At 45.0% G+C, this 21,018-nt stretch overlaps 1 protein-coding gene across 1 annotated transcript in view; it reads left to right on the top strand.

Annotated features, from left to right (window-relative positions):
- Positions 1-21,018, top strand: part of SPATA16 (spermatogenesis associated 16) — a 236,106-nt gene that overhangs the window by 73,367 nt on the left and 141,721 nt on the right. The window contains exon 3 of the mRNA XM_084842071.1: positions 17,106-17,195. Within this exon, the coding sequence (XP_084698197.1) occupies positions 17,106-17,195 (90 nt within the window). The remainder of the gene's footprint in view (positions 1-17,105; positions 17,196-21,018) is intronic.

Genomic DNA, 21,018 nt, shown 5'->3' with positions numbered 1-21,018 from the left:
CCTTTCACAGAAATATGTACATATTTCCACAGGCATTTTTCTGAAATGTATACAGTTTTGCTAAACATTTTTCAAAAGCAAGCATTCTTTTCTCCCATTAACTAATGCATGTTTGTGCACAGTTTTCCAATGTGTGCATTTTGCATGTGCTTTTTTCGAATGTACATATTTGGGGTGTGTGCAAATCAGATCACAAGCTCATAAATCTGCAGATTTCCACAATCTGCAAATGTGGTCACATTGGGTCATACTGTCATCCTTGGTGGGAATGTTCTACACTGCAGGAATTTTGGAACATGGTTGCTGATTACTGTCAGGAATGTCTTCATGTTAGACCATAGTTAGCTCCTAAAGCAATGCCACTTCGTCTTTTTGAACCCAGTGATCCTAGATTCCTGCATAAAGGCCTTTTTAGGCAATTGAATACAGCTGCAAAATTATGTATAGCTTGTAACTGGAACTCTCCAAAGCAACCAACTAAACAGCAGTGGATAGATAAAATTTGGGAGACTATGAGAATGTATAAACTTTCTCAGCAAGTGCAGCACTCAAGGAATCTTAATGTGAAGAACAATATTATGACACCATGGTTTGCATTCATTTCCTACTCTGAGGCACTTCAAAGTTTTGATATAGTTCCAACAAACTACACTTGCCTATTTTTTGCACAAACACACAAAATGGCATACGCCTGCACACGCACCTTTCATATGTTGTAGAACTTGCATTTTTACTTTCATTTGAAATAACTCAAAGAATTTGAGCTCCTACTTAGATATATAATTAGTGAATTCCTTTGTTTCTTTAATGATTGTGATTTATTATTATGCACATTCTTCTTGTTGTTGTTGTTGCCTTTATTTTGTTAACTTTGTTTCAAAATAAAATAAAATTTCATGATAAAAAAATGTGCTGATTTCCTCTCGCAGTTTGCATTCAGGTCCATGTTTGGGCCCAGGAGCTGTGAATTGGGTTGTTGTTGTTCAGTCGTTCAGTCGTGTCCGACTCTTCGTGACCCCATGGACCATAGCATGCCAGGCCTTCCTGTCCTGCGCTCTCTCCCAGAGCGTGCTCAAGTCCATCAGTGATGCTATCTAGCCATCTCATCCTCTGCCATCCCCTTCTCCTTTTGCCTTCAGTCTTTCCCAGCATCAGGGTCTTTTCCAGTGACTTTTCTCTTCGCATTAGGTGGCCAAAATATTTGAGCTTCAGCTTCAGTATCTGTCCTTCCAAGGAGCAGTCAGGGTTGATTTCCTTTAGGATGGACTGATTTGACCTCCTTGCAGTCCAGGGGACTCGTAAGAGTCTTCTCCAGCACCGCAGTTCGAAAGCATCAGTTCTTCTGCGCTCAGCCTTCCTTATAGTCCAGCTCTCACAGCCATACGTTACTACTGGGAAAACCATAGCTTTGATTATATGGACCTTTGCCGGCAAGGTGATGTCTCTGCTTCTTACTATGCTGTCTAGGTTTGCCATAGCTTTCCTCCCAAGGAGCAAGCGTCTTTTAATTTCATGGCTACAGTCACCGTCTGTGGTGATCTTGGAGCCCAAGAAAATAAAATCTGTCACTGCTTGCATTTCTTCCCCTTCCATATGCCAGGAAGTGATGGGGCCAGATGCCATGGTCTTAGTTTTTTTAATGTTGAGTTTCAAACCAGCTTTTGCACTCTCCACTTTCACCCCAAACAAGAGGCTCCTTAGATCCTCTTCGCTTTCTGCCATTAGGGTGGTATCATCTGCGTATCTGAGGTTGTTGATAATTCTCCCGGCAATCTTAATTCCGACCTGTGATTCATCCAACCCGGCATTTCTCATGATGTACTCTGCATATAAGTTAAATAAGCAGGGCGACAATATGCAGCCTTGTCGTACTCCTTTCCCAGTTTTGAACAAATCAGTTGTTCCATGTCTGGTTCTTACTGTTGCTTCTTGACCCTCGTACAGGTTTCTCAGGAGACAGGTAAGGTGGTCTGGTACCCCCATCTCTTTCAGAATTTGCCACAGTTTGTTGTGATCCACACAATCAAAGGCTTTAGTGTAGTCAATGAAGCAGAAATAGACGTTTTTCTGGAATTCTCTTGCTTTCTCCATGATCCAGCGAAAGTTGGCAATTTGATCTCTAGTTCCTCTGCCTCTTCGAAACCCAGCTTGTACTACCGGTAGTTCTCGGTTTGCATACTGCTGAAGCCTAGCTTGTAGGATTTTGAGCATCACCTTGCTGGCATGTGAAATGAGCGCAATTGTACAGTAGTTTGAACACTCTTTGGCGTTGCCCTTTTTTGGAATTGGAATGTAAACTGACCTTTTCCAGTCTTGTGGCCACTGTTGAGTGTTCCAAATTTGTTGGCATATTGAGTGCAGCACTTTCACAGCATCATCTTTTAGGATTTTAAATAGCTCAGCTGGAAGACTGTCATCTCCGCTAGCTTTGTTGTTAGTAATGCTTCCTAAGGCCCACTTGACTTCACTCTCTAGCTTGTCTGGCTCAAGTTCAGTGACTGCACTATCATGGCAATCAGGGACATTCAGATCTTTCCTGTATAGTTCTTCTGTGTATTCTTTCCACCTCTTCTTAATCTCATCTGCTTCTGTTAGGTCCCTGCCTTCTTTGTCCTTTATCATGCCCATCTTTGCACAAAACATTCCCTTGATATCTCCGATTTTCTTGAAGAGATCTCCAGTCTTTCCCATTCTGTTGTTTTCCTCGATTTCTTTGCATTGTTCATTTAAGAAGGCCTTCTTGTCTCTCCTTGCTATTCTCTGGAACTCTGCATTCAGTTGGATATATCTTCCCCTTTCTCCCTTGTTTTTGCTTCCCTTCTTTCCTCAGCTACTTGTAAAGCCTCATCAGACAGTCACTTTGCTTTCTTGCATTTCTTTTTCTTTGGGATGGATTGAGTTGCTGCCTCCTGAACAATGTTACGGACTTCCATCCATAGTTCCTCAGGCACTCTGTCTATCAGGTCTAATCCCTGAAATCTATTCCTCACCTCCACTGTATATTCATAAGGGATATGATTGAGGTCATACCTGAATGGTTTAGTAGTTTTCCCTACGTTCTTCAATTTAAGCCGAAATTTTGCAACAAGAAGCTCATGATCTGAGCCACAGTCAGCTCCAGGTCTTGCTTTTACTGACTGTATAGAGCTTCTCCATCTTTGGCTGCAAAGGACATAATCAATCTGATTTCGATATTGACCATCTGGTGATGTCCATGTGTGGAGTCGCCTCTTGTGCTGTTGGAAAAGAGTGTTTCCTATGATCAGCGTGTTCTCTTGGTAAAATTCTATTAGCCTTTGTCCTGCCTCATTTTGTACACCAAGGCCATGCTTGCCTATTATCCCAGTTATTTCTTGACTTCCTACTTTAACATTCCAATCCCCTATGATGAAGAGGACATCTTTTTTTGGTGTTAGTTCTAGAAGGTGTTGTAGGTCTTCATAGAACCAATCAACCTCAGCTTCTTCGGCCTCAGTGGTTGGGGCCTAGACTTGAATTGATGTTGAATGGTTTGCCTTGGATTCATACTGTGATCATTCTATCATTTTTTAAGATTGTACCCCAGTACTGCTTTTCCCACCCTTTTGTTGATTATGAGTGCTACTCCATTTCTTCTAAGGGATTCTTGCCCACAATAGTAGATATGATGGTCACCTGAATTAAATTCACCCATGCTTGTCTATTTTAGTTCGCTGATTCCCAAGATGTTGATGTTCCATCTTGCCATCTCACGTTTGACCACCTCCAGCTTACCTTGATTCATTGATCTGACATTCCAGGTTCCTAAACAATATTATTCTTTACAGCATCAGATTTTCACCAGACACATCCACAGCTGAGTGTCCTTTCGGCTTTGGCCCAGCCGCTTCACTCTTTCTGGCGCTACTTGGAAATTCCCTCTGCTCTTCCCCAGTAGTATATTGGACACCTTCCGACCTGAGGGGCTCATCTTCCTGCGTCATCTCTTTTAGCCTTGTGATACGTTCCATGGGGTTTTCTTGGCAAGAATACTGGAGTGGGTTGCCATTTCCTTCTCCAGTGGACCACATTTTGTCAGAACTCTCTGTCATGACCTGTCTGTCTTGGGTGGCCCTGCGCAGCATAGCTTATGGCTTCACTGAGTTACGCAAGCCCCTTCGCCACAACAAGGCAGTGATCCATGAAGGGGGTGAACTGGGTTAGCTCATATAAATTTACAAGCCCAACATCTTTCACATCCCTACCTGTTTGGTGACATCCTGGAGTCATTTTGGTTGCTTTTTGTTGTTCAGTCGTTAAGTCATGTCCGACTCTTCGTGACCCCATGGACCATAGCATGCCAGGCCTTCCTGTCCTGTTTGGTTGCTATGTGTCTACTATTGCTGTTGTTCACATTGATATCTCACCCTTCGTCCAAGGAGCTCAGGTTGGTATACACCGCTCTTCTCCCCCATTTTATCCTCACAACAAATCTATGAAGCAGATTAAGCTAAGAGTATGGCCCAAAGTCATCTGGTGAGTTTCATGGCTGAGTGGGGATAATGGGGACCAGAAGGTCCAAAGATATAAGACTGACTCTGGCCTGCTTGCACTAGCTGCCTCTATGCTTCTGAGCTCAATTCAAGGTGCTGGTTTTAACCTATAAAGCCCTATAGGTTAGTCGAAAGGCAGATCAGGGAATAGGGATTCAGCCTATGTTGGGTGGGGTTGCACTCCCCCTGAAGACTCGGGCTCGCAGTTTAGGGGTGCTCCTGGATTCAGCCCTAAGCCTAGATGTTCAGGTTTCAGTGGTGGCCAGGAGTGCTTTTGCACAGTTAAAACTAGTGTGCCAACTGTGCCCGTTCCTGAAGATGTCTGATCTGGCCATGGTGACACATGTCCTGGTTACATCCTGTTTGGATTACTGCAACATGCTCTACATGGGGCTGCCTATGAAGAGTGTTCGGAAACTGCAGTTGGTCCAAAGAACTGCTGCCAGACTGTTGACTGGGGCTGGTTACAGGGAACATACAACTCCCTTGTTAAAACAGCTTCACTGGCTTCCAGTCTGTTTCCGAGCACAATGCAAAGTGCTGCTATGACCTATAAAGCCCTATACAGCTCTGGTCCAGGTTATTTGAAAGACTGTATTTTCCCTTATGAACCTGCCCATGTCCTGAGATCCTCTGAGGAGGCCCTTCTCTCAGTCCCACCACTGTCACAGGCATGTTTGGTGGGAACCCAGGAGAGGACCTTCTCAGTAGTTGCCCCACGGCTGTGGAACGCCCTTCCCAGGGAGGCTAGGATGGCTCCCTCATTGATGTGTTTCTGGAGGCAGGCTAAAACATTCTTATTACACCAGACTTTTGGGACATAGTTGGAACCTGGGGGTAAGCTGCTAAAATGCTGTTTTAAAATGCTGTTTTAATGTTTTTAATATAATTTTAATTGTATTGTTGTTCAATTATATTTTAACTTTTGTAAATTTTCATATGTTTTAATTGTATATGTTGTAATGTTGGTAAGCCACCTTGTGTCCCAGTACTGGGAAAAAGGCAGGGTATAAATATAATAATAATAATAATAATAATAATAATAATAATAATAATAATAACATCTTGGGACCACAATACCTGATGGCACACCTCTCCCAAAATGAACCTACCCACACATTATGTTCAGCATCTAAGGTCCTCCTCCACATGTTCCTCCAAGGGATGCTTGGAAGGCAGCAACGAAGGAGAGAGCCTTCTCAGTGGCCCCCCAGCTGTGGAATGAGCTTCCCAATAGGGATGGTGGAGAATTCCGCCACGGATTTCAGTAAGGCTGAATGCACTGGCATTTGGCCCCCCGAAATCCGTGGCAGAACAGCCTGCCACACAAACCCCCGCGGATTCCCCCTGGGATGAGGCTTACCTGGGGCAGATGTTCCAGATGGCGGCGACGGCTGGTCTTTCGACCGGCTGCTGCAGCCGCCATTGCCACCTGCCCTTTGCCGTGATAGGCTACGTAAGTATTTACATAGCCTATCACGGCAAGCCAAGGGGAAAAGAAACCCACGTACGCAAATGGCGACGGCTGTGGCAGCTGCCATTTGCGTTCCTTTTTTTCGCCGTAATAGCTTATGTAAATATTTATGTAGGCTAAAACGGCAAAAAAAAAGGAACACAAATGGCACCCACTACGCCATTTGCGTTGCCCTTTTTTCGCCGTAATAGCTTATGTAAATATTTACGCAAGCTAAAACTGCAAAAAAAAGGGAAGGCAAACGGCAGCCGCCATAGCCGCCGCCATTTGCGTACGCGGGTGTGTGTTTTTTTCTTCCGGAAGGAAGGCTGCCCAGCAGCCGGATTTCCGGCTGCGGGCAGCCCCCCTGGCCGGCGGCTCCATGGAATCTCCACGGAGCGGAGCCGGCCAGAGAAGGATTTTGGGGGGAGGCGGAAAGTGCCTCCCCCCTACCACGAATCACTTCGTCGAAAAGGTAAGTGACTTTCGTACATCCCTACTTCCCAATGAGGTCCACCTGGAGCCAACATTTTCAGCGCCAGGTTAAGACCTATCTCTTTTCCCAGGCATTTGGCAGCATATGATGAGTTTTAATCAGTCCTGGGCTGTGTTTCCACTAGCGATTTACTCCAACCTGGCTGCGCGGTGAGGTTTCCATTTTCATGACGTTGTGGCCATTCAGCACCAGCCCCGCATTTTATCACTGAACAACTGCTTCTTCTGAGACCACATATAGTCCAACTTTTCCAGTTTACCACTGCCCCATTACTGACCTGTTTTCACAATCTCACTGAGTCTGGTATGATAGTCCTGCCCATGGGGCATGTAGCCCAGCCTCTGTGGGTGTGTCCCTCTGACATCAGTGACCCAACCCTTCCCCTCTCTGTTTTCTGGAAGTTTCATCACCATTTTGGAGCAGGATGCCAAGGGACCAACTTTTAAAACATCATTGAAAATAAGCACTAGAACACAGCCCATGACCCCAGTCAGGGGTGGGGGTTCTCCCATTGTGCTGAATGAGGCTTGCCCTTTCAATGATCACAGAAATAACAGAGAAGCCCCTCAACTGACACAGCACATATCAAAGCCCAATTCCTTAAATGCGATTAAGCATGATCTCGAGGCTTCGGTCCATTGCCTTAAGAGTAACTCATTCACAGCTTCCATATAGAGATCCTGCGCATTAAAATGGGGGCTGGTTTCACTCTCTTTCCCAGAACAAACCCATTACTGTCTCCTCAGAAGTAACTTCCATTGCAGTGGATGAGGCTGCGATTCCCCCTCAATTGAAATGGCACACATTAAAGCCCAATTCCTTAAATGTGTTTAAGCGACCAAGCGAGGCTCCAATGAATTGCCTTAGGAAGAAAGTACTGTGCAGCTTCAGTATAGTTATCCTGCGGGTTACAATGGGGGCTGGATTCTGTTTACTACTCTCTTTCCCACAACAAACCCATTAGTGTCTCCTCAGAAGTAACTCCCATATTGCTGAATGAGGCTTGCCTTTGAATGCCTGCATCAGAACTTACAGAGATTCCCCCTCAATTGAAATGGCACACTTCTAAGCCCAATTCCTTAAATGCAATTAAGCGTGATCTCGAGGCTTTGGTCCATTGGCTTAGGACATAACTCCTTCACAACTTCCAAATACAGATCCTGTGCATTAAAATAAGGGCTGGTTTCAGTCTTTCCCACAACAAACCCATTACTGTCTTGTCAGAAGTAACTCCCATTGTGGTTAATGAGGTCCTCTGGGCTAGTTTCCCTCTTTGTGTTCTCCCCCTGCCCTTTCCCAGCACATGCATATGTGTGTCTACTTGGAAGTAACTCTCATTGTGCTCAATGAGGTTTGCTCCTGAAATGCAGGTGCATCTGGACTTTCAGCGGAAGGGAGAAAGGGGGAGAGAGGGGGAAAGCCTCCATTCACAGCAAAGCTGATTCCTTTTTAAAAATCCCGTACTCCTCCAGTAGCTTCTCCTTCTGTTGTCCTGGAAACACGGCCAAGGAGGCAGGAACACTGATGCGGTAATCAGACCCAACCCAGACTCCACTCAGACTCCACCCAGCCATCGAGAAAATAATTTGATTAGAACTCAGTGGAAACAGCACAGAGCCCCAGGCTACAGCGATGATAAGCTGAGGCTTTAAGGGCTGTGGAAACTGGAAAAGGAGAAGATGCAACTGGGGAAACATCACAACAAAGTTGCAAACAAAGTGAAGCCGATAGCATGGAAACATACCCCTGGATGTGTCTTTAGTTATGACTGACAGTTCAAAGTCAGTTTTAGTTATATGTTGTTTGTGCATATTGTCTTTGTGCTTTTATGTAAATGGCTTTAAAACTTTTTATAGTGTATTTAATATTTTAACTTCTGTAAACCACCCGGAGAGCTTCAGCTATGGGGCAGTATAGAAATGTAATTAATAATAATAATAACAACAACAACAACCCCCATCTCCATGCTCTTTGCCTGACATGCTAATTGCCCAGCGAGCATTGGTAAGATGCATTTGTCACCCAGTGACCCAAAGGCAGATTCAGTTGTTTAGAAACGTTACAGCTGAGCACACTCTAAATGGTGACTCCTCTTACCAGACGAAGAAGAGTCACTTATTTTGAAAGAAAATGGCAACTCCCTCCAAGACGGCAATGGCTATAGGTGCTCCCCAGAGGTCCAGGTAAGGAGCGGGGGACTCACATGGCTGCGAGGTGCGACTGTCCAGATCAGGCCGAAGCAATTCAGAGCGATCCAATCCATTTTGGAGTGCTTTGGCCTGATCATGACCCACTCTGGAACCGCACCGCTTCAGCCCAAACCACCCCAATCCGCTTCAGGGTTTGGACCGAAGCAGTGCACAGCACTATTAAGTAATACCTTTTTCATATCTTCTTGGTAGTCCTTCCCTCTTTGTGTCTTGAAGACGCAAGGATGAAAGGGGAAAAACTTTTAGGCCAGGTTCCGGGTAGCCAAGGTTATGTCAGGAAGGGCAGAACCTGGGACAGTTCCCAGTGCAAACTCTCAGGAGCAAAGGGAATGGCTCCAACACAGCTCTGAGTTCCACTGAGAGTTTACATCAGGGCTGTTGAACCTCTGTCAGCCCAAGGGGCAAGTTCACTGAGCATTTTTTGAAAAGCTCTTGGGGGCCACATTTCAGTGGTGGGCAGGACCAAAGGCAAAAGGTGCAAGGCCAGAATTCCAAAACTAGCAGCATATTTCAGATGAAAACTCTTCCTGTTAATAACAAAGCTTTAAGAGAAGCGTTTCAACGTTGTAGAAGGGCTGGGGGTGGGAGGAGCGGAGAGAGACATACAAAAGCCAGGAAAACACCAAGTGATCAGGGGAAGGGGGCATTGCTGTCTGGGAAACCCAGAAGGCCAGACTGGGGCCCCAGGCGAGCCAGATTTGAACCATGGCCCTGAGGTTCAAGGCTGGTGATTTACATTATCCTATATTATAATTCTGATTCAATTAGTGTGCAATCCTATTCATGTTTAGACATTAAAAAATTCCTTAAACTCCCAGCATTCTCCAGCCTGCATGGCTGGCTGGGGAATGCTGGGAACTGCAGGACTTCTTTCTGTCTCAACACTAATAGCATTGCGCCCTTAAGAACATAAGAAGAGCCCTGCTGGATCAGACCAAGGGTCCATCTAGTCCAGCATTCTGTTCACACAGTGGCCAGCCAGCTGCCCACAGGAAACCCACAAGCTGGGCATGAGCGCAACAGCAACCCCAGTGCTGTCATTTATGTAGCCAAAATGACAACAGCCGCACCTACAATGGAGCTATCAGCAGCTCAGGGTAACCCTGAGGTTTGCAGAAGTACAAAATGTATTTTGAGGGGGAAAGCATAGGAGGGAGTGACCCAGTCCAGCCTAAATGGGACTGAGTGTGCTCAGACAGTGCCACAGAATGCTGACAAACTGTGGAGACTGTTTCTCTGAGGTGGGAAGTCACAGAGCAACCATACCCATCATGGAACTCCTTCACTATCTGAGATTTCTAATGATACTTCCCTTGTCCTGGTTGGTAAAACAGTTCATGAGGAGAACACAGGCAGACATTCCGTTGCACTCACAGGCACATAAATCGTTATAGAGGTCGTCCTCTGCACTCTAATAGGAATAATTAAACAATACATAAATAACGGAATAAGCAATCAAACCTTTTGCAGATTAACCGGCCCTGGAAATGTTTAATCAGAGGTACAGGAACATTTATGCAGCAGACCTTCCTTTCCTTTTTTACACAGCAAACAGAAACAAGACTGACTTTCTCGTAGCAATACTGTCATTTTGTGAGCCTTTTGCTTTTATTTTTCAAATATATACATATATATATATATATATATATATATATATGTTTAAGTTTCTTGAAGGCTCTTGTACCTGTACTCTCTAGATGAGAAGCACATATCTCCTCTGAGGAAAAACAAAGCAATAAACCCAATCCTTCCACTCAGCAAACACACACTCCTTGCTGTCCCTCTGCAGTACGACTTTCCTTCCCCCTTCCATTGCACGTGGACTGGATGGTATGCTACTAGTTTTTGTTGGAACTCCTGGGACCATGCTGCCAAGGCTAAAATGTGGTCAGGGCATGCTTTGAACAATCATCTGGAGAAATAATGACACTTTCAAGTTAACAAAAGTAGCTTACAGATCTCTGCATTTAGCAAGTGAGATACTAAGGTACAAGGAAACACTATGATATTCTTCCATAGAGAAGTGGAGAGCGCTGTAGAGCAGATTTTCTTACGAGAGGATTGGTCTGAAAAGGGGAAAACTAACTGGCTGAGATTTTGCTAGAACTCTGTCAGAAGTGTGTGCGTGTGTGTGCGTGTGCGCACGCACGGATACACACCTATCAGAACACATCATCCTCTAAGAGGAGAAAATGGGTGCTAACTACCAGCAAATGATTGATTTTTACCCACTGTGCTATTGCTTAGCTGCGGTACAGCCAATAACCTGGGGGGGGGGGAATCAATATAGCTATTATCAACTGTTGACTACAGTTTGCAAAAGCAATAATCGCCTTTAAAATCTTTTGTGACAGTTTCGGTGATCATCCAGTTTGTTAACGTGTTAAGGCTCTGAGCCAGATCATCTTAAAAACACCAAAGGGGAAAAAAAATACTTGGACACTGTGGGATTGCTTTATCTAACCTTTGGTTTTCAACAAAGGATTTGTCTGTTACTAGTAGACTACTGGGATCCAGAGCTAAGTAGAATTGACCAGGATCTGCAGAAAGAAAAATACTAGGAACCAAAAGAGTCACATTATCTACCTCTGTTTGTTTATTTAAATATAGAACTTCTCCCATACCCAAACTCAGGATGGGTAGAAGGATCAAGAAATAACCAACTTTATGAGTTCCACATCCCAACTTGGATAATTACTTCATTTTACTTTCTGTGTGTTCAGGGTATTGTCAGCTTATGAGCTAGGATATAATTGCTGCTGGGTTTACATGTCTAAGCTTCAAACCTCTTAGGTTGCAATCCTATGCATGTTTAGACAGAAAAAAATGTCCTACAACTCCCAGCATTCCCCAGCCAGCATAGCTGTAGGACTTTTTTCAGTCTAAACATGCATGGGATTGTGCCCTTAGAGATATTTTTAAATATGGTCTGCGGTATATAATGCTATTAAATAAATAAAAGAAAGAAAGCCATTGCTTCAAAAGCTAACTGTGGATTCCAGTGCTGGTAATCATATTTTAAGTATCATGAGTTCTTGGCCATGGTGGCTGTGAATAATGGGAGTTGTAGTCCAAAATATCTGGAGGCCACCAGGTTGGGAAAGGGTGGTCAGATCTATTAGGCCTCTTATCACTGCCTTGTTGTGGCGAAGGGGCTTGCGTAACTCAGTGAAGCCATAAGCTATGCCATGCAGGGCCACCCAAGACAGACAGGTCATGGCAGAGAGTTCTGACAAAATGTGGTCCACTGGAGAAGGAAATGGCAACCCACTCCAGTATTCTTGACAAGAAAACCCCATGGAACGTATCACAAGGCTAAAAGAGATGACGCCGGAAGATGAGCCCCTCAGGTCAGAAGGTGTCCAATATACTACTGGGGAAGAGCAGAGGGCATTTCTAAGTAGCGCCAGAAAGAGTGAAGTGGCTGGGCCAAAGCCAAAAGGACACTCAGCTGTGGATGTGTCTGGTGGTAAAAAGAAAATCCGGTGCTGTAAAGAACAATATTGTTTAGGAACCTGGAATGTCAGATCAATGAATCAAGGTAAGCTGGAGGTGGTCAAGCATGAGATGGCAAGATGGAACATCAACATCTTGGGAATCAGAGAACTAAAATGGACAAGCATGGGCGAATTTAATTCAGGTGACCATTATATCTATTACTGTGGGCAAGAATCCCTTAGAAGAAATGGAGTAGCACTCATAGTCAACAAAAGGGTGGGAAAAGCAGTACTGGGGTACAATCTCAAAAATGATAGAATGATCTCAGTACAAATCCAAGGCAAACCATTCAACATCACAGTAATTCAAGTCTATGCCCCAACCACTGAGGCTGAAGAAGCTGAGGTTGATTGGTTCTATGAAGACCTACAACACCTTCTAGAACTAACACCAAAAAAAGATGTCCTCTTCATCATAGGGGATTGGAATGCCAAAGTAGGAAGTCAAGAAATAACCGGGATAACAGGCAAGCATGGCCTTGGTGTACAAAATGAAGCAGGACAAAGGCTAATAGGGTTTTGCCAAGAGAATACGCTGATCATAGCAAACACCCTTAAAGAGATGGGAGTACCAGACCACCTTACCTGTCTCCTGAGAAACCTGTACGAGGGTCAAGAAGCAATGGTACGAACCAGACATGGAACAACCAATTGGTTCCAAATTGGGAAAGGAGTACGACAAGGCTGCATATTGTCACTCTGCTTATTTAACTTATATGCAGAGTACATCATGAGAAACGCCGGGTTGGATGAATCACAGGTCAGAATTAAGATTGCTGGGAGAATTATCAACAACCTCAGATACGCAGATGATACCATCCTAATGGCAGAAAGCGAAGAGGATCTAAGGAACCTCTTGTTGAGGGTGAAAGTGGAGAGTGCAAAAGCTGGTTTGAAATTCAACATTAAAAAAACTAAGATCATGGCATCTGGCCCCATCATTTCCTGGCATATAGAAGGGGAAGAAATGGAAGCAGTGACAGATTTTATTTTCTTGGGCTACAAGATCACCACAGACGGTGACTGTAGCCATGAAATTAAAAGACGCTTGCTCCTTGGGAGGAAAGCTATGGCAAACCTAGACAGCATAGTAAGAAGCAGAGACATCACCTTGCTGACAAAGGTCCATCTAATCAAAGCTATGGTTTTCCCAGTAGTAATGAATGGCTGTGATAGGTGGACTATAAGGAAGGCTGAGCGCCGAAGAATTGATGCTTTCAAACTGTGGTGCTGGAGAAGACTCTTACGAGTCCCCTCGACTGCAAGGAGGTCAAATCAATCCATCCTAAAGGAAATCAACCCTGACTGCTCATTGGAAGGACAGATACTGAAGCTGAAGCTCAAATATTTTGGCCACCTAATGCGAAGAGAAAAGTCACTGGAAAAGATCCTGATGCTGGGAAAGATTGAAGGCAAAAGGAAAAGGGGACATCAGAGGATGAGATGGCTAGATAGCATCACTGATGCAATGAATATGAACTTGAGCACACTCTGGGAGAGAGCGGAGGACAGGAAGGCCTGGCGTGCTATGGTCCATGGGGTCACGAAGAGTCGGACATGACTTAACGACTGAACAAAACTCTTAAGCACGTTGCAGAGTGTTCTGGGGCATGTTCTGTTTGCGCGCAGCTAGTTCACACAGAGCATTTGGTGCAGGCTTTAGAACTCACATGAATTTAGATTGCGCCCACAGAAGGGAAGACTCATTGTGCTGGTCAAAGTATCTTTCAGGTAGTCCTCCATTACTGAACTTCTCCGAGCCAAGCAAGACATGACATTAAATGTGTCTTAGCATTTAATATATGCATTTTTAAATACAAAGAACGGGTGTGGGGCTGATCATTATGAGGATTGCAGAAGGCGAGACGTGGAGCTTAACCCTTTCCTCCTATGCTAAGGTCCTGATGGAAATCACTCCTCCAAAGTCACTACTATTGGCATTGGGAGGAAAGTTCCCATGGACAGGCCTTCCAATGCTAAGTAGCAACTTTGGAGGAGTGGTTTTTGTCAGAATCATAGCAAGGGAGAAAAGGGTTCAACTCCCCATCTCATCTTCTCCCCCTCCTCTCTGATAGGATCCCAATAATTATCAGCTTCTGCAACTGCTATTTGCATTTTTCTTTATGTACACGTTACGTGCACAGACACATTTAGCATCATGTTTAGTTTGGCCTTAGTTATTTAGGGTGCAATCCTATGCATGTTTAGACAGAAAAAAAAGTCCTACAATTCCCAGCATGGCTAGCTGAGGAATGCTGGGAGTTGGAGGATTTTTTTCTGTCTAAACATGTATAGGATTGTGCCCTTATTTATTTATTTTTAACATTTATAAACCACCCTTCATTCACAGGATCCCAGGGCAGTGTACACAACATCAAAAACAAACAAACCCAATATAAAAACTGTGCAATGTCACATTAAAAAACAAATTAAACAGCTCTTCAACCAGCAAACCAAACAACAATCAAACAACAATTCCGGCATGAACCAACCCATATACTATGTTCAGCATTCCAAGACCCTCTTCCTTGGAGGCTGGCAAGAAGGGAGAGGGCTTTCTTGGTGGTGGCCCCCATTTTTGGAATGATCTCCCCAGCAAGGCTCATCTGGCACCAACATTGTCATCTTTTGGGTGTCAGGTTAAAACTGCCCTCTTCTCTCAGGCATTTGGCAACATGTAATGAGTTTTTAGATCAAGTTTCGGATTGTCTTGGGTTGATTGTTTAAAAATGGTTTTTGAGATATATGTCGTGTGCATGCTATCTGTTTATATGTTTTTATGTGAATGGTTTTGTAGTTTGTATAATGTGCAAACTACAAAATGGTTTTTAATGGTTTTAATTTTTGTGAAGTGCCCTGAGAGCTTCAGCTATCGGGGGGCAGGGGTACAGAAATATAATGAATGAAAGAAAGACAGACAGAAAGACAGTTGGAAAATCAATTCATTTTAGAAGTAACTTAGAATGCAATCCTATCCTTTCCAAAGGAACGCTCTGATGTTAGAGCATTCCAAATGTCCTAGGCTCTTTCAATAGACAGTGTCTATTAGACACCCAGCAGAGCAGGAGGTCTGACGGAGGTGATCTTTGCCTCTCTGTCTGGTATCCTCCTTTTTATTTGTTTTCTCACTAGATGCGCTTTTGAGCACGTCTAGTGGAGTTGCAGGGACAGGTTGGGGACAGGAGCTGGGAGGCTTCAAGACAGTATGTATCCTCCAACCCTCCCTCCCGCCCCCTTCCTCTTCATTTGCATCCTCTCTTGAGGTCAGAGCTCCGACATCAGGTGAGGAAACTGCCATGATACTTTCTATGGCAGTTGTGAGAGGCGTGGGGAAACATTCCCCATTCAGATTCCCTCCTCCAAGGTCATAGGACTGTCTATGTCCTCAGAGGAGAGAATCCAACATATCCTATGGTCCCTGGGATGCTCTCCCAGGGACCATAGGACTGCTCTCTTTAAAAAAAAAATTAAAATGTTAGGATTGTAAAATATTAAAGCGTTATATTAAATGCCTGGGCAAAAAGAAACTTGGCACCAAAAACAAAACAAAATCAGCATCAATCATATCTCCTTTGGAAGGGCATTCCAGAGTTGGGATGCCACAACAAAGAAGGCCCTCTCTTTTGTAAATGCATAGTGTATTTCTCCCACTGATGGAGAAGGGCCTCCTCTGAAGATCTTAGTGCATAGGCAGGATTGTATGGGAGGGGGCTGTAGTTCAGGTATCTGGGCCCCAAGCTATTTAGGACTTTAAAGGCAACAACCAGCACCTTGAATCCATAGCAAATGGGGAACCAGGCTAATTCCTTAAGAATTGGTATAATATGGCTCCATCACCTTCATTGAGAACTCCCCCAATGACTTTCCAAGAAACCCAAGCAGTAGCACCCCCACAATACAGTTTGAAAGCTACTGTCATATATGCAAATATTCTTATTTAGGCATCTCTCCATATTACAACCTTATCCCCTACGCCCACATCAAAACCCAATAGCTGCTTCATGAGCCTTTGCTGAAAGTCTGAAACAGAAGCACCAAGTAGGGATGTCAGAGAAATCCGCAACAGAACCAAGTGAGTTTGGATTCTTTATGAATCCAGCCCACAGATTCCACAGCAGGCCAAAAAATAGCCAAAAATGTGCATTTTCCCCCATAGGCTAAAGCATGAAAATGAAAATTTGGGTGGAATTTGTGCATTTGGGGGGAATTTGTGTATTTTCACATGTGAGAATTTGCACATATTAGGAAACTAAAAAAATCCGATTCTGTCAATGGGTGGACGACGGAACAAAAGGCACCTGCGAATCCATGAAACACAGACAGAACAGGTTACATCCATACATCTCTAGCCCCATGTGTGTTACAAAGTTCCAAAAGGGTTTCAGACAGGTGTGGGGCCTACCTATTGAGATATCATTACAAGGTATGTCAGTAATCCCCCCCCCCCCAAAAAAAAAGATTGTACCATTCCAGCTGGTTCTAGCAATAGTTTTGGTCTTGGCCTTGTATTGTTGATTTTTGCATGCATAATATACAGTTATTATCACAGCCCCAAAATGCAGATGACAGATAACAAAAGGCATTGTTACCATTATGTGTAACGTCTTGCTGATTTTTATATTCTCACTAAATGCAGTCAAACATATGCTCACGGGGGGTTTAACCAGTGCTTCTGCAATAGGAGATGCTATGAATGAAATTACATTTATGACACAGCTTTAATAGACATTTTAATAATGCCTGTTCGTCGATCTCAGCTGTCAACAGAGTAGATGTGGTGATTCATTGTTGGGTATTCGGAGAAACATCAGTATGGAACTGGTAGGAGGAATGTGTATATACAACCTGCAAGCTATCCATTGTTGGGTGTTAAATGATCTTCTGGCGATGTGTCACTTTAGTGCTTTGACTTGCATATTTGCTTTGCTTTTTACCAAGGAGCATTATTCTGAACCCTGCCTACTTCCGTAACCACCTTCGACAAGCCACTGTGTTCCGATGCTTAGAGAGATATTCTGAAGCAGCAAGGTAGGTCTGGGATTCATTGGGCCATCTTCCTCTGTGGGATACATTCATTTTCCACTGTTTCTTCCTTTTAGCTGTTGCTGTGTGGAAAAGCTAAAGAGGGTGGTTGAAGCAGGAAACAGGCTCATCTGGGGATCAGCAAGGTGGGTAGCCACCTACACATCACTAAAAAAAGAGGAAACACATCACCAATTTGTAACATTTGCATACGCACATTTATATGTATAGGTGCAAATTTAGAAATAATGACTATTGTTTAAATAGAAATGCAATCCATCTCACCATAGCAGAGAAGACTGACTAGATGACCTGTGTGCCTGCTTAGTGTGCTGTCCAAGTGCTATCTGTTGGTGAGCAACAGATAGGCCCCTTCCAAGGCCCCCTGCTCTCCCCTTCTTATGGTTTTTTAAATCTTTAAATCAGACTTGGACTGGGCAGTTCATCAAATAGAGACCACCATCAAATAGAGGACTGTCCTCTGCCAGGTCACCAAAATGGAGGAGTGTCCTTTCTAAAATAGGACACTTTGGCCACCCTATAAGCGATCCCCACCCCACCTCTTTCCAACCTCATGTAAATTTACAAACTGTTCACTACAAATCTCCCACACACAAGAGGAAATAATAAAGCCAATGCAAATAGGAAACTTATAATTAACATGGGTCTTTGCTGAATTGCATGAGCTTTGCAACAGAATGACAAACGTGGAAGTCAGTGTTCTTTCTCCATGGATGCCCTACACTGAAATAGCTATGTGAACATTCCCTCTGTCATATAAACCTGTAGAACTTCTATATCAGAAGTCGGCAACCTAGGACCACATGCGTCCCTCAGCCTAATTTCAAAAGCCATCTGCATGTGACCCAGTCACACCTTTGGCAAGCACAATCTGTCCCTTCCCTGGCAGCCCATTGTGAGACAGAAAAAAGGGGGCAGCCCATTTTTGGCCCTGGCCTTGCCTACTGTTGGGTTTAGCCCCACTCTGCCCATATGTGCCCCCCAATGTATTACCCATGGAGAAATGCAGCTTCCATGCTCTAGACCAAGTCTTGGCTCTTTGTAAGCAAATACAGGGAGCAATGCAATAGAATAGTCAAGTTGGCAAGCAAATAGCCAAGCACACAGGCTTCAGTCCAAGGAGGTTTAGGCTAAGGCAGGAGTGGTCAAAATGCAGGCAGAGGTCAGAACACAGTCAGTCTGTCAATGAGAATCAGGCAGCAGCAGCAGTAGTCAAGGTAACAAGCAAGAAGTCAAACACAGTAAATCAGTCAGGCATGTTACTCAGTCCAGAAGCAGGGTTGTTAGTCATGAAGGTCAGTAAACAGCATCAAGTTACTGTCATGTGTGGGGGATTACTCTCAAGTAAGCACAAAGCAGATACATGGAGGAAAAGAGTGTGTGTGGGTGGGGGGAGAGAAAAGCTGCTTTACTTAACAAATGTATTTAAAGGCCATCAGGGTTCCTGGTAATGTGGACTTTAGGCCCTCACCCTCTGCAGGAACAGCCAAGAAGAAACACAGCAGATTGCAGCCTTCCCCAACCTTGTGCCCTCCAGATTTGCTGAAGGACAACTCCCATTGGCTCCAGGCAGCATATTCACTATGCTGGCTGGGAGGGGGGATGATAGGATTTGCGGTCCAACACATCTGGAGGGCACAAGGCTGGGAAAGGCTGGGTGAGAGACGCAGTGGAGAAGTTCTGTAGCCCCTGCCCAGAGCTGTGTGGGAGCAGGCGAGGCGGCCATGGCATCAGGGGCTCCCAGTATCCACATACATGTCTAGATTTCAATGGGGTTTATTCCCAGGTATTTCTTATCATTTCAATTTAATTTTTAACATTTCGTTTCACTTATTTTTCACTCATATAGACTTCCTTCTTCTTCTCTCTGCCCTCCCCACACACAACACACACATGCCCCACACCTCACTGCCTTTTTTGGTCACCGCCACCAACAAACTGACTGAGCTGACCTATCTGAGTCCAATGTTGGCCAGTGTGTTCTTGGGCGCCTCACGTATGCCGCTGCGTGCAGCTGGGTTGCCACTCTACAACTGGCTGGGCTTGCTGGGGGCACAGGATTGATGACCAGGACCACCATCTCCAGCAAGTAACTTGGCCTGGCCCATGTGCTCCTGTCCTTCCCCAAAACCAGATGGTGACAGCAGGCGCAGGCACAGTCTCAGGCACTGGGGCAGCAGACAGCTCCTTCAGCTTAAAGGGGGAAGGCAGGCAGGAAGAGAGGGTAAATTTGCCCTTTGCTGGGCAAGGCTGCCTTGCCCAGGCAGGCTTTCCAGATGGGAGAGGGGGAATTTGCTGCTCTTCCTGGTCATGCCTGGTGCTTCGGGAAGACTAGCTGCTGGAATAGCAGCAGCAGCCACTGCTGCTGCCACCCCTCTAGGGCTTACCACAGCCTCTCAGACTCTTCCCGCCATCTGCACAGTGGTAGGCTGAGAGTGGGAGGCACCCGGCTGGGACCCAGCTCTAGAAAAAGTGCTGGGTTTTTTACCTGGTGAGACTCCCCCCCCTCCCCACAACTACACCACTGCACCAATCACAGGGTATGATTCAGGACGCACCAGACACAGCACAGCCAGGATAGACAATGTTATTCCAACCCTGGGTAAGTGTCTAGTGAAGGCTTTTAAGCCCAAAGCCTGCTGGACCCCACCCAGAGCTCTGCTGCAGTAATCAAGCCTCCCTTTCTAGAGCCCTACTCCTGAGGAGACCTTTTCTGGAGGCAAGCACTCCTTTGCACAGGAGCCCTACTAGCCTGTTGCTTGAGGTGACGACGCTCCCGGGGGGTCAGGGGGGGCTCAGCCTCTGCCTCAGAGGCATAGTCCCCTTCTCCTGACAGGGATGGCCCTGCAACCATCCCCCCCCCATGAGGGCTCAGGCTCCTGTGGGTCTGGTGGCACTCCCTGGTCTGGGGTATCCTGGGCTTCTGGGGGCTCTAGGTCCTTCTCTGAGGAGGACTCCAGTTGGGGCCTGACAGCAGCCCTGGACAGAAAAAAGGATTGTCCACTGGTGCGCCAGTAAGCCCTATTGAACTCAGTGGGGCTTACCTCTGTGTAGATATGTACTGGATCGCACTGTAAATGCTGTATATGAAGAAACATGGCTGGCCACTGTTGGAAACAGGATGCTAGACTAGATGGACTCTAGGTGTGACACAGTAGGGCACTTATATTCTTAGGGTAATTTTAGAATCACTACTCGTCAGCTGAAATGTGGGAGACAAAACAGGGTCCCCTGACATTGTTGCCAATGTCAAATAGTAAAAATGTAGTGGAGGAGATTCTAAACTGGGTTTGTTTGGATGGTAAGAGAGAGGTAGATGAAGCATTAGGAAAGGGACTCAGAGTCTGACAGAAAGGCTAATGATTTTTCCTCCAAGTGAGATAGAGTCCCAGAGAAGTTTGCGAGCAAACTGCAATAAGGAGTTAAGCCAGAATTATGGTAGGAATAACATGCCCATAAAGAGGGAACGTTAAGGTTAATGTGGCAGCTGTAAATCTTTAATGAACTGACGCTGGTGTCCAGAAATATCTGCCTTTGAAATTAAGAGTCAAGGTCTGTTCTTAGATATACAAGTGGAGATGCTCATAAATTCACAGAAGGGTTCTTTTGTGTGTAATACCTTCTCTCTATTCTGTTCTCCCCTCATTCTCCCACACTACTCCACACGCACTTGTACAATATTCATAGACACATATGGGGTTGCAGCCAGGATCTGCCTTCTGTGGGCGGAAGGGCTCCTCTCACAGAAGGTGCCACCACCCAATTTATAGGGATCCTCTCTCTCCCTCCCACACCACAGCTCCCACCT

This window comes from Heloderma suspectum, chromosome 3 (assembly GCF_057233095.1).
Source record: "Heloderma suspectum isolate Gila_16-S chromosome 3, 16-S_ref, whole genome shotgun sequence".
Lineage (NCBI taxonomy): Eukaryota > Metazoa > Chordata > Lepidosauria > Squamata > Helodermatidae > Heloderma > Heloderma suspectum.
Note: the sequence above shows the minus strand (reverse complement) of the source record. Positions and strands in the feature narration are given on the sequence as shown.